Source organism: Chlorocebus sabaeus, chromosome 1 (assembly GCF_047675955.1).
Source record: "Chlorocebus sabaeus isolate Y175 chromosome 1, mChlSab1.0.hap1, whole genome shotgun sequence".
In the NCBI taxonomy this organism is placed as follows: domain Eukaryota; kingdom Metazoa; phylum Chordata; class Mammalia; order Primates; family Cercopithecidae; genus Chlorocebus; species Chlorocebus sabaeus.
Window position 1 is genome coordinate 233168 of NC_132904.1, and position 12589 is coordinate 245756.

The window sequence follows — 12589 nt, forward strand, 5'->3', positions numbered from 1 at the left end:
CTGGAGGGCTTGTGAGGGACTGGGGCTGGGCCTCTCGATTGCACCAGGCTGGAGGGCTCATGAGGGAATGGGACTGGGCCTCTCGATTGCACCGGGCTGTTCGTGGTAGAGCAGGGATTGGCCCCACTGCCTTCCTGGGGGATGGCAGCGGCCTTGGTGAAGGGTGCCTCTCTGTCTCCTGATTCAGTCAATGAACAGCTGGTCCTAGGGGATAAGGGGATGAGTTTATTGCACAGGCAGCCCCTGATGTCAGGCGACATATAATAGGGAAGCAACAGCGGGAATGGGCTGTGGGACCAGATGGTACTTTGGGGGCCTCCTGGGAGGGGCAACCTCGGTTTTTTGCAGTGGGGACCAGGAGGAAGTCCAGGAAAGAAAGGGAAGGCAGAGGCTCTAATAGCCGCCCTGTGGGCTCATGGACCCCAGAATCCCTGGATACACCTGTGACTGCTGCAAATGTGTTGGGCCAGGGCTCTTCAGGAGCGTTTCCAGACCACCAGGGAGGAGGGCCCTTCAGGAGGGTTTCCAGACCGTGCAGGGAGGAGGGCCCTTCAGGAGGGTTTCCAGACCGTGCAGGGAGGAGGGCCCTTCAGGAGGGTTTCCAGACCGTGCAGGGAGGAGGGCCCTTCAGGAGGGTTTCCAGGCCGTGCAGGGAGGAGGGCCCTTCAGGAGGGTTTCCAGACCGTACAGGGAGGCCACCTTGGCCCTGTCCAGTTTGCCTTGGGGACCACTGGAGGACAGACTGTCCCTGGAGATGTGGGTTGCCAGACCTAGGGCCGGTCTCCCAAATGGTACAGCAGGACAGTTTATAACAGAAAAGCAGCAGAGGAGCTGTCACCACCTGTTAGTAGCTGCAATTTGGTGAGGGACACTTGGGACTAATTTAATGGGTCCCTACACCCTCCTGACGCCAGACTCCAGGAGAGCCCCCGGGAGATGCCCCACCCGTCTCGGACATATGTGCCCTTCCACAGCTCAGCGCCGGGGGCAAAGGAAGAGCCCGGGACTCATCTGATGAACAAGTGAATGGACGGATGGACAGACTGACCAACAGGGCGGCAGCGGATGGGGTGTGTGCAGACGAAAGGTGTCCCCCCAAGAGCCTACTGGGGCCGTACCCCTCAGCTGCCTTCCATGCCAAGGACCAAGGCCAGAGACCTCAGAGCTGCCCACCCACAGGCCCGGGGCAGGGGCAGAGGCCACACTCCGTAGGGTGAGGGGTGGTGCCCATAGGCAGCAGGGTAGGCTCCGTGGAGGGGCTGGGCCCTGGGCTGGACTTGGCTGGAGCCCAGGTTGGAAGGTTTGCAAGCGTGAGCGCCAACAGGAAGCGCCAGGACGCTTGCCTCTGGGTGAGCTGTGCCCCCACACTGGGTCCATCAACCACCAAGGGGCCCCCTAATGCACTCCCAACACCGCCGCTGCAGGCGGTGGGACCTGAGGCAGCCTCCCAAGCCTCTCTGGGCACCAGCACACTCCTGAATTCGGTTTTGACTATTATTTTGCTTCTAACGTCCTCACACCTTTCTCCCCAGATCCTCCCCCTTCGGCTCCTTAAGACTCCCACCCCATCCCCCTCCACCCAGGCAGGCTCTGCCCTGTAGGCTTGTGTCTGTGCCCTCCCACAACTCCAGGCATGCACCTGGCAGCTCTGCCCCCGACCTGGGCCCAGCCCACCTTCTCTGTGAGTGCCTCCCATGCCCCCCACGCTGAGCCCACTGCACCCGAAGCCCTCCTGCGCCCTCTCCACCTCCTCTTGGGAGGTGATTGACACGCCACCTGCCACCTGGGATCCAAGAGCAGTGCTCACTCACCCTTCGAGGCCCTCACGTTCCGGGTTCTCAACCTGATTGTGCACCCAGAGCGACCTGCGGCTACGTGCAGATTCCAGGCCCCACAGACAACCGCCTCCTCCAGGAAGCCCACCACCTACTCCAGGAAGCGCACCACCAAGCCCTCGTCCAGGTCTCCTTGCCAGGAACTGGCTCCAGGGAGAGCGAGACACTCGGGGCTGGTCACAGGGCTCAGATAAGACTCCTCTGAGCCTGGGGCTGGAAGCTGCAGCGGTGGTCTAGCAGGCATGGCCATCCCTCTGGCCTGGCTGCAGTGAGGGAAGGTGCACCCCAGATTCCTGGCTTTGCCAAAACCGTGCCTGGCAGGGACCTCGCATCCTCAGGGAGGCGCCGCAGCTCTGGGGGGCACCCGCAGCCCTCTCTGCCAAGGGGAGGAGGGAAGGTCGGCAGAGGCCCTCCAGGCTGGCTTCCCCTGCCACGCGGCCCCACCTGGCCTCTGCAGGGCCCCAGGTGGGCCTGGGGTGGACCTGGATGCAGGGCGGGGCCCAGTCCATGCCAGGCACATACCTCCAGGCCCGCTCTGTGCCGCACAAACTTGTCTCCCAGGATTTTTCCACACGAAACCTGTCTCCCAGGGAATCAGCCAGTCTGATGAGCTGGGCGTTCCCACCCCGCCCTCCGGGGCCCCCACAGTCCTGTCCCACCGCAGAGGCTGCCCCGCACACGCCGGGCCAGGGATGGAGCCCAGGACACCTCAGCTGTCAGCAGTGGCCTCTGGGATGAGCTGGGAGGCTGGCGGGATCCGGACCACGGGCAGGGTAGGTCTCCCCCCATGCCCCACCACCCCGACCCCACCTGGTGGCCCAGCCCAGGCCTCGCCTGTCCTTTCAGTGGGCCCTCCCCTCTGCCTTTAGCCCCCGACGCTGATTTGCAACTCCCACTCTAGCATCCTCTCCCTCAGCACTGACCTCACCCTTGATGCTGCCTCCTAACCCTGGATCCACCCTCACTGCGGGGAAGGGTATGCCCTAGAGGAGAGCCCAGAGCCCGGGTCCAGGGTCCAGGGAGAGGCAGAGGCTGTCGGAGGAGCTCGTGAGAGAAGCCCAGGGGTTGTCACAGATGTTCAGCTCCCACCCCCAGCCCTCCTAAGCTTATCCCCACCCCCACCCCCATCTACCAGGGGCCTGTCCCGGAGGCCAGAGGGCCTCAGAACCTGCCTGCTGGCTCCACTGGCTGTGGTGCTGGAAGGAGACCTTCTGGGCACAAGCCCTGCTTGGTCTGGGCCTCCCCCGCCACCCTACCCCCACCCTCGCTCCCTCTCCATCCCGGCCTCTGCTCTCCCAGACCCCCCGGTTCTTCCCCGCACACCCCACCCTCGCTCCCTCTCCATCCCGGCCTCTGCTCTCCCAGACCCCCCGGTTCTTCCCCGCACACCCCACCCTCGCTCCCTCTCCATCCCGGCCTCTGCTCTCCCAGACCCCCCGGTTCTTCCCCGCACACCCCACCCTCGCTCCCTCTCCATCCCGGCCTCTGCTCTCCCAGACCCCCCGGTTCTTCCCCGCACACTGCTCCTGCCCCAGCCTGGCATGCGCTGACAGGAGTGCAGGCCCCTCTGAGTCAACCCCCTGGGGCAGCCCCGCCCCCCTGCACCCTGACTCATGTGCTGGGAACGGCCTCCCATCCCAGGGCCTGGGGGGCAGGAGCAGTGGTGCCAGGGTCCCAGAAGCCAGAGAGGGCCAAGTCAGCCCTTTGGAGGCCTCTGTGGGGGGTGAGGGGGTCCTGAGGGTGAGTTCCAGGGTCTGCAGGCCTCGGGGGAGGGCCGGTCCATCCACATGCTTCCTGGTGGGGAGGGGGCTCTCTGGGTTCCACGCACCAGGGCCTCCATGGAGTCCGGTTGGACCCTAAAGCTCCGTCCCTCCATCCTGTGTCCTGACCCCTGGCACTGACCCCTGGCCCCCCACAGTGTCTCCTGCCAACCCCTTCCTAGGCCTCATCCCCGCCTCACCAGCAAGGCTGGGCTACCGTGGAGGCTGTCTGGTCCTTGGAGCTACCTAGGGCCCTAGACCCCCCAGGGGGTGGGACACCCTCTCCTTCATGCTGGGGGTGGCAGGACATAGGCCCCCTCAGGACCTCTGCCCTTCCCTGACACTCAGGACACAGAGGGCCCCTCTGTCCCAGCCCCACGACAAAGGGCCCCGTCCGGCCTTTACAGGCTGAGAACAAGGAGGACGCAGGCCCCGTGGCCCTGTCGTGGGATGGGAGAAAAGGAGGCAGGAGGCCAGGCTGGGACCTGGGGCCATGCAGGGCCTGTTCTTCCGCCCAAATTCCACCTTAAGCAGGCGGCGGCCCCTCCCTCCCACCTGGCCAGGTGTCCCCGCCCCCAGCTGCGCTCAGGGCTGGGCAGGCGTCTGTCTCCAGGCGGCTGTGGGTGAGGCTGGCGGGGCGGGGACTTCAGGGAGAGGCCTGGAGGGACAGGACGTGAAGATAGTTGGGTTTGGAGGTGGCCGCCAGGCCCAGGCCCGGTGGACCTGCCGCCATGCAGGATGGTAACTTCCTGCTGTCGGCCCTGCAGCCCGAGGCCGGTGTGTGCTCCCTGGCGCTGCCCTCTGACCTGCAGCTGGACCGCCGGGGCGCCGAGGGGCCGGAGGCCGAGCGGCTGCGGGCAGCCCGCGTCCAGGAGCAGGTCCGCGCCCGCCTCTTGCAGCTGGGACAGCAGCCGCGGCACAACGGGGCCGCTGAGCCCGAGCCTGAGGCGGAGACTGCCAGAGGTAGGCCAAGGCGCAAGGCATGTGCCGGGCGGAGGGGACAGCGGCGGGGACGACGGTGGCGGAGAGAGGTGTCTGTGGGCGGAGGTGGTAGGGCGAGGGCAGAGGCCGCAGTGAGGCTGGCTCCTGACTCACCAGGCCTCACACTGAGTCACGCACCCCGCCCCAACGGGCGTGGGGAGAAGCCATGGGTGGGGCTCCCGTCCAAGCAGGGACCCCCGGGTCCTCCAGAGACAGAGCCTGGCCGGGCCCCGCCTGTGTTCTCGGCCTAGAGCCTCCCCCGTGGGGGATGACAAGGAAGGCTGGCACATGGCAGGCGGGCCAGGCCCCTCAACGGCAAACCCGGAACACACACGCGACTGCCCCAGAAGCACAGGCTCACGCACGGTCTCAGGGACACCCAGACACCCACGCTTCTCCCACACCTCATGGGAATGAGCAGAACAGGAAAGTGGGGAGAGGTGTGGGGGGGCGGGGAAGTCCTGGAGGAAAGCCAGGCCTGTCTGGACCAGGGGCTCCCTGAGGAATTAGAGGGGAGGGCCCCGCTGGAGTGACCCAGATTTCTCTGTGGGAACAGCAGGTGGAGGAGCACCCCTCAGTGCCAGCCAGACCCACCTGTGGCGGAATCCTGGCCCCACTCACGCGAGTGCGTGTGCATGCGTGTGAGTGTGAGTGACAGGAGCACACAGATGCTGTGGCTGAGGGCAGTGGTTCTAGAACGTCATTTCCTCCTTCGCCAGCTACAGCAACAGGGATTAAGGTCAGACAGTAAGAGGAACCTCCCAGAATGCCAGGGACCCAGATGCCAGTTCATCGTGGTGTTTAGAGGGGACCCCCAGGACTGGTCTCCAGCTACTGGCCGGGGGGAAGTGAAGGTCGCCCAGCGGAGGGGCCGGCCTGGCACCCTGGACTGTGGGGTCCTCCTCCAGGGGCCTCAGCCTTGCTGGTGACCAAGTCGGGTGCCCAGGGGTCATGGGGTGGAGGACGGTGAGGGAAGGGTTAATTACCACCCTGGCTACCCTGCCAATTAGAGGGGGGTGGATTATAATTGGGGGGTGGGTGTGAGGTCCCCAGGCTGGGGCGTGCCCCTACTCCGGGCTGGGCCTCACGAGCGTCAGAGAGTTAATAGCCCCGGCCCAGAAGCCCCATTAACCAGGGTGAGTCTGGGGCCCCTGCTGTGGGGGGGTCCCCAACAGAGCATCCAGCTCTGGGCAGAGCTGTGGGAGGGCCACGGCCCCCTTCCCCGTACCCCACACTGAGCCGCTCAGCCAGGTCACTCTGCTGGGCCTTCTCATGCCCCCACCATCCCCCCACTCACCACCCACCTGCGGGGCCCACCGTTGTTGCCGGCTCTCCCACCCTCCGGCCACCACTCTGTCCATCCTTCCAACAGTCACAGCAGCCCTCCCATCCTCCTCCTGCCTGTCTCTCCATCCACCCTCCGCCCTCCACCCTCTGCCCACCCGCCTGTCTGTCCATTCACTGTGGAGTCGGGCTGACGCAGCTGCCCTTGGCGTGTGTGTGGCTGGACGGGGTGGGTGTGGCCCCTGCCTCGGGCTCTGCTGGGTGGGAGAGAGCACTGCAACAGGGCATACTGGTCCAGGGAGACAGTGTCACTCTCCTGTGACTGGGCACAGATGAGATTTGGGCACAGGAGGGGCTCAAAAGGAGTCAGTGTGAGTCGGGGCAGGCCAGGTTGGCTTCCTGGAGGAGGAGGCTGGGCGCTGTACCATGGCAGGGATTGGAGAACTGATGTCAGAGTCCCTGGCACCTTCCTCCAGGCGACCAGGAGGTCAGTGGGTGAGCGCATCTGCCTTCTTGGGCAGAGGAGGCACAGCTGGGGGCGGGCTGTGGAAGGTGGACCACCAGGGCTGACACGTGAGGAGACCAGGCCATGGCAGGAATGGGGAGGCCCTGGCCCCGAAGCCCCTGGCCTCCCTGCCCTGGAGTGGAGGCTGCTCCTGGGGTTGCGAACAGCGATGGAGTGGGGAGGAGGCAGGAGGCCCGGGCTTTGCTGTGTGGCAGAGCTGGGCTACCACCGTCCCTCTCCGCAGGCACATCCAGGGGGCAGTACCACACCCTGCAGTCTGGCTTCAGCTCTCGCTCTCAGGGCCTGAGTGGGGACAAGACCTCGGTGAGCAATGGGCCCAGCCCGAGGGGGACGATCTGAGCTCTGCAGTTCGGAGAGGGGGAGGCCCTGCGGCAGGGCTGGACACAGGTGAGCCCAGGCACGTCCTCACCGCCCCCTCTCGACCCACAGGGCTTCCGGCCCATCGCCAAGCCAGCCTACAGCCCAGCCTCCTGGTCCTCCCGCTCCGCCGTAGACCTGAGCTGCAGTCGGAGGCTGAGTTCCGCCCACAACGGGGGCAGCGCCTTTGGGGCCGCTGGGTATGGCGGTGCCCAGCCCACCCCTCCCATGCCCGCCAGGCCCGTGTCCTTCCACGAGCGCAGTGGGGTTGGCAGCCGGGCCGACTATGACACACTGTCCCTGCGCTCGCTGCGGCTGGGGGCCGGGGGCCTGGACGACCGCTACAGCGTGGTGTCTGAGCAGCTGGAGCCTGCAGCCACCTCCACCTACAGGGGCTTTGCCTACGAGCGCCAGGCCAGCTCTAGCTCGAGCCGGGCAGGGGGGTTGGACTGGCCCGAGGCCGTCGAGGCTTCCCCGAGCCGGACCATCCGTGCCCCTGCCATGCGGACCCTGCAGCGATTCCAGAGCAGCCACCGGAGCCGCGGGGTAGGTGGGGCAGCGCCAGGGGCCATCCTGGAGCCTGTGGCCCGAGCGCCATCTGTGCGCAGCCTCAGCCTGGCTGACTCGGGCCACCTGCCGGACGTGCGTGGGTTCAACAGCTACTGTAGCCACCGAACCCTGCAGAGACTCAGCAGCGGGTGAGCGTCTGGGCCTGGCACGGGGAGGGGGCTTCTGCCACAGGCCCAGCCCGAACCCAAAGTTAGCCTGACCCTTGACCCCTGGCTCCGCAGTTTTGATGACATTGACCTGCCCTCAGCAGTCAAGTACCTCATGGCTTCAGACCCCAACCTGCAGGTGCTGGGAGCGGCCTACATCCAGCACAAGTGCTACAGCGATGCAGCAGCCAAGAAGCAGGTGACCACCCGACCACCCACCTACTGCCCCTGGTGAACTCCCTCAGGGCCCCACCACCTCCCACTGACCTCTGCTCACTGACCACCCCTCATGATCCCCAAGCTGACCAGGCAGACCCCACTGTGTTCAGAGCCCCCTCAGCAGAGGAAGAGCAGTAGGGTACAGTTTGGATACACGTGCATCACTTGTATACATCTGCATACACTTGCGTTACCTCCGTACGCCCGCATACACCACCTCCATACACCCGTATACACCTGCGTCACCTCCATACACCTGTATACACCTGCATCACCGCCATACACCCGTATACACCTGCGTCACCTCCATACACCCGTATACACCTGCGTCACCTCCATACACCCGTATACACCTGCGTCACCTCCATACACCCGTATACACCTGCGTCACCTCCATACACCCGTATACACCTGCGTCACCTCCATACACCCGTATACACCACCTCCATACACCTGTAGACACCTGCATCCCCTGTATATCTACATCTACGCACCTGGACACATCTGCACACATGTGCATAGTCTGCATCTATCCACGTGCATCTGTGTGCCCCCATATGCCTCTGCCCGCAGGCCCGCAGCCTTCAGGCCGTGCCTAGGCTGGTGAAGCTCTTCAACCACGCCAACCAGGAAGTGCAGCGCCACGCCACAGGTGCCATGCGCAACCTCATCTATGACAATGCCGACAACAAGCTGGCCCTGGTGGAGGAGAACGGCATCTTCGAGCTGCTGCGGACACTGCGGGAGCAGGATGATGAGCTTCGCAAAAACGTCACAGGTGCTGCCTGTCCCCTCCTCCACCTGTCCCCCTCCACCTGTCCTTCCTCCATCTACCCCCCTCCACCTGCCCCCCTCCACCTGTCCCCCTCCCCCTGTCCCCCTCCACCTGTCCCCCATCTACCCCCCTCCTCCACCTGCCCCCATCTACCCCCTCCTCCACCTGCCCCCTCCTCCACCTGCCCCCCATCTACCCCCTCCTCCACCTGCCCCCTCCTCCACCTGTCCTCCATCTACCCCCTCCTCCACCTGCCCCCCTCCACCTGTCCCCCCTCTGCCTTCCCCCCTCCACCTGTCCCCCACTCCCCCCATGTCCTTCCTCCTCCACCTACCCCCTCTGCCTGTCCCCTACTCCTCCTGTTCTCCCTCTGTGTCCCCCCAACCTGGTCCCCCTCCTCCACCTGCCCCCTCCGCCTATCCTCCCACCTGTTCCCCCTCCTCCACCTGTCCCCCTTTTCTGCCTGTCCCCCTCCTCCTGTCCCTCCTCTGCCTGTCCTCTCTCCTCTGTTCTGATCCCTCCACCCCATTTGGTTCCCTTCTGTCCCTTTGTCCCTTTTGCTGGCCATGTTTCTACTTGGGCCTCCCCTGCCCACCTCTTTCCTGGACCCCTGGCCACTCTGTCCTGCGGCTTTGTCTCCTTGGAGCCACCTCCCCCACCAGACCTGCTCACTACACCCTACATTTTGTCCCCTTTTGCTTGGTCCCAGCTCTATCACCCCAAATGCCACCCCAGGGTCTCCCCAGCAGGGCTTGTGGGTGAGGCAGAGAACACCAGGCCAGCCCCTGGGGAGAGGCGGGACCTTCTCACTCCATGCCCAGAAAAGCGGAGGGGGTTGGAGGGCAGACGCTGAGAGCAGCCTCACCCGTGGTCCAGGGATCCTGTGGAACCTCTCATCTAGTGACCAGCTGAAGGACCGCCTGGCCAGAGACACGCTGGAGCAGCTCACTGACCTGGTGTTGAGCCCCCTGTCCGGGGCTGGGGGTCCCCCCCTCATCCAGCAGAACGCCTCTGAGGCGGAGATTTTCTACAACGCCACCGGCTTCCTCAGGTGCGCCAGCCAGCCTCGGGCAGTGAGGCAGTGGGGTGGGGACTGCAGGCAGGTTCATTGTAGGGACTCCGCCTGGCCTGGCCTTCACAGCCTCACACACCGCACGCCCCGCACTGGGGGATGGGCGTGCGAGGGCCCAGGATGGGATGGGACAGGGCCTGGGATGGGGGGTCCCTGGGGGGCTCTGATCCGCCTCGGTCCCCAGGAACCTCAGCTCAGCCTCTCAGGCCACTCGCCAGAAGATGCGGGAGTGCCACGGGCTGGTGGACGCCCTGGTCACCTACATCAACCACGCTTTGGACGTGGGCAAATGCGAGGACAAGGTGAGGGGCGCGGTGCCGGGGCAGGGGGGGCCTGCACCCCGGGCGGCCGCCCTGACCCGCGCCCCTGCCCGCAGAGCGTGGAGAACGCGGTGTGCGTGCTGCGAAACCTGTCCTACCGCCTGTACGACGAGATGCCCCCGTCCGCGCTGCAGCGGCTGGAGGGTCGCGGCCGCAGGGACCTGGCCGGGGCGCCGCCGGGAGAGGTGGTGGGCTGCTTCACGCCGCAGAGCCGGAGGCTGCGCGAGGTGGGCACCAGCCTGGGCGGGGCGTGGGGGTGTGCTGCGACCCCGGCCCCACTGACCCCGCCCCGCTGACCCCGGCCCTGCTCACTCCAGCCCCGCTCACCCCGCCCCGCTGACTCCAGCCCCGCTCACCCCGGCCCCGCTCACCCTGGCCCTGCTCACTCCAGCCCCGCTCACCGCGCCCCACTGACTCCAGCCCCGCTCACCCCGGCCCCGCTCACCCTGGCCCTGCTCTCCCCGCCCCCGCTGACTCCTCCCCGCCCCCGCTGACTCCTCCCCGCCCGGCGCAGCTGCCCCTCGCCGCCGATGCGCTCACCTTCGCGGAGGTGTCCAAGGACCCCAAGGGCCTCGAGTGGCTGTGGAGCCCCCAGATCGTGGGGCTGTACAACCGGCTGCTGCAGCGCTGCGAGCTCAACCGGCACACGACAGAGGCCGCCGCCGGGGCGCTGCAGAACATCACGGCAGGCGACCGCAGGGTGGGGCACCCAACCCAGACCCGAGGGGCTCCCAGGGGTTCATACTGTGGGGGGGAGGGCAGCGGAGAGGGGAGGGGAGGAGGCAGGGGACGCAGGGGGCTCGCGGAGCCTCCGAGGTCAGTGTCCCAGTGGGGCAGGCCTTGGGCCCTGGGAGGACTGGAAGTTCTGCCCTGGGTTTGAAGGGAGGCACCTGATCCAGGCTGCGGATGACGTCCCCGACTGGGGGGCAAAGGCGGAAGCAGAGGCCCCCCCTGAGGGTGGCAGGAGGATGCAGCGACACCATTGTCGCAGGACACCTCCAGGTGAGGGTCTGAGGCCTGCGGTCACAGCTCACACCCTCCCTCCCCACAGTGGGCGGGGGTGCTGAGCCGCCTGGCCCTGGAGCAGGAGCGTATCCTGAACCCCCTGCTAGACCGCGTGCGGACCGCGGACCACCACCAGCTGCGCTCACTGACGGGCCTCATCCGAAACCTGTCTCGGAATGCTAGGAACAAGGACGAGATGTGTGAGTCCGGCAGACCCTTGTCCCCGCCCTGCTGGGCCCACACATCAATTTTGTCTTTACATGTGGGCTTCAGGCCACTGGAGTCAGTCCAGCTCCCTGGGGGAGGCAGGGGACCCCAGGCGCCCAGGTGGCCGGGAGTAGGGGTGTAGACTGACCCCCGGCCTCCCGCAGCCACGAAGGTGGTGAGCCACCTGATCGAGAAGCTGCCGGGCAGCGTGGGTGAGAAATCACCCCCAGCCGAGGTGCTGGTCAACATCATAGCTGTGCTCAACAACCTGCTGGTGGCCAGCCCCATGGCCGCCCGAGACCTGCTGTACTTCGACGGGCTCCGAAAGCTCATCTTCATCAAGAAGAAGCGGGACAGGTAGGGGCCCACCCAGGCATTCAGCAGTCTGGCCAGGGGTCCTCCCAGCCCACCCTGCTTTCTGGCTGTGTGTCCCCTCCTGACTCCCCTCCACCCTCAGCCCCGACAGTGAGAAGTCCTCCCGGGCAGCGTCCAGCCTCCTGGCCAACCTGTGGCAGTACAACAAGCTCCACCGTGACTTCCGGGCGGTACGTCTCCCGAGCCCAGAGCAAGCAGGGACCCGGGTGCAGGGCATGGGATGCCGGGGGAGGGTCACGGAAACCCATGTGGAGCAGACAGTGAAGAGGCCAATGGGAGAATGGAGACCAGGGACCCAGAGAGGAAGGGTCCGGGCCACACCCCGCACACTGCAGGAGGGACAGAGGGCAGAGGGCTGCACGGGCAGACATGCACCCTGACCTTGGGCCTCTCTCCACTGTAGAAGGGCTACCGGAAGGAGGACTTCCTGGGCCCATAGGTGAGGCCTCCTGGAGGAGGAGAAGGTGACGTGGCCCAGCATCCGAGGGACAGACTCAGCTCCGGGCTGCTGGGCAGCCCAGCCTGGAGGAGAAGGCTGATGACCGAGGGGCCCCTCGCTAGGACCCCTGTGTGCACCTTTGAGAGTCCTGGGCCACCAGGAGGGGCAGGGGCTTATAGCTGGGGACTTGGCTTCCGCAGGGCAGGGGTGGGGCAGGGCTCGAGGCTGCTCTGGGGTATGGGGTGGTGATCCAGTCACATTGGCAGAGGTGGGGCTGGCCGTAGCCTGGCAGTATCTTGGGATAGCCAGCACTGGGAATAAAGATGGCCATGAACAGTCACTGCCCTGTGTCCTTCCATGGCTGGTCCAACCCTGTGGCTGGCAGCATGATCTTGGGACTTGAGGTGTCCCCAGGCACCCCCCTGCCCCTGAGGACACCCACCCCCTGGGCTCACACAGAAGCCTCCCAAGGTCAGAGGATACAGGACACGGAGAGCCCAGCAGAGGGACAGCTGACACCTCAGGGTCGAGAGGGGACAGGGTGGACAGCAGGTGCACCACAGACACAGATGGAGCAGAGCTGGGGGCCTCAAGAGCAGAGGGTGACCGGAGTGGGAAGAGGGGGGCTGCCTCGTGGGCTATACTCATTCGGTAAAAGAACCCAACTCCCTCTCCGCCCACCTTGGGCCCGGAGTTGCCTGGACCAGGGGCTCTCACA

At 65.9% G+C, this 12589-nt stretch overlaps 1 protein-coding gene across 1 annotated transcript; it reads left to right on the plus strand.

Moving 5' to 3' along the window:
- Positions 1-4228: 4228 nt before the first annotated feature.
- Positions 4229-12300, plus strand: PKP3 (plakophilin 3). The gene is made up of 13 exons (XM_008007880.3): positions 4229-4558; positions 6610-6689; positions 6816-7441; positions 7535-7658; positions 8252-8456; positions 9330-9504; positions 9710-9827; positions 9902-10072; positions 10360-10545; positions 10897-11050; positions 11222-11414; positions 11515-11602; positions 11836-12300. Exons 1-13 carry the CDS (start codon positions 4327-4329, stop codon positions 11869-11871), a joined length of 2388 nt encoding a protein of 795 aa, XP_008006071.1. The 5' UTR covers positions 4229-4326; the 3' UTR covers positions 11872-12300.
- The last annotated feature ends 289 nt before the right edge of the window (positions 12301-12589 follow it).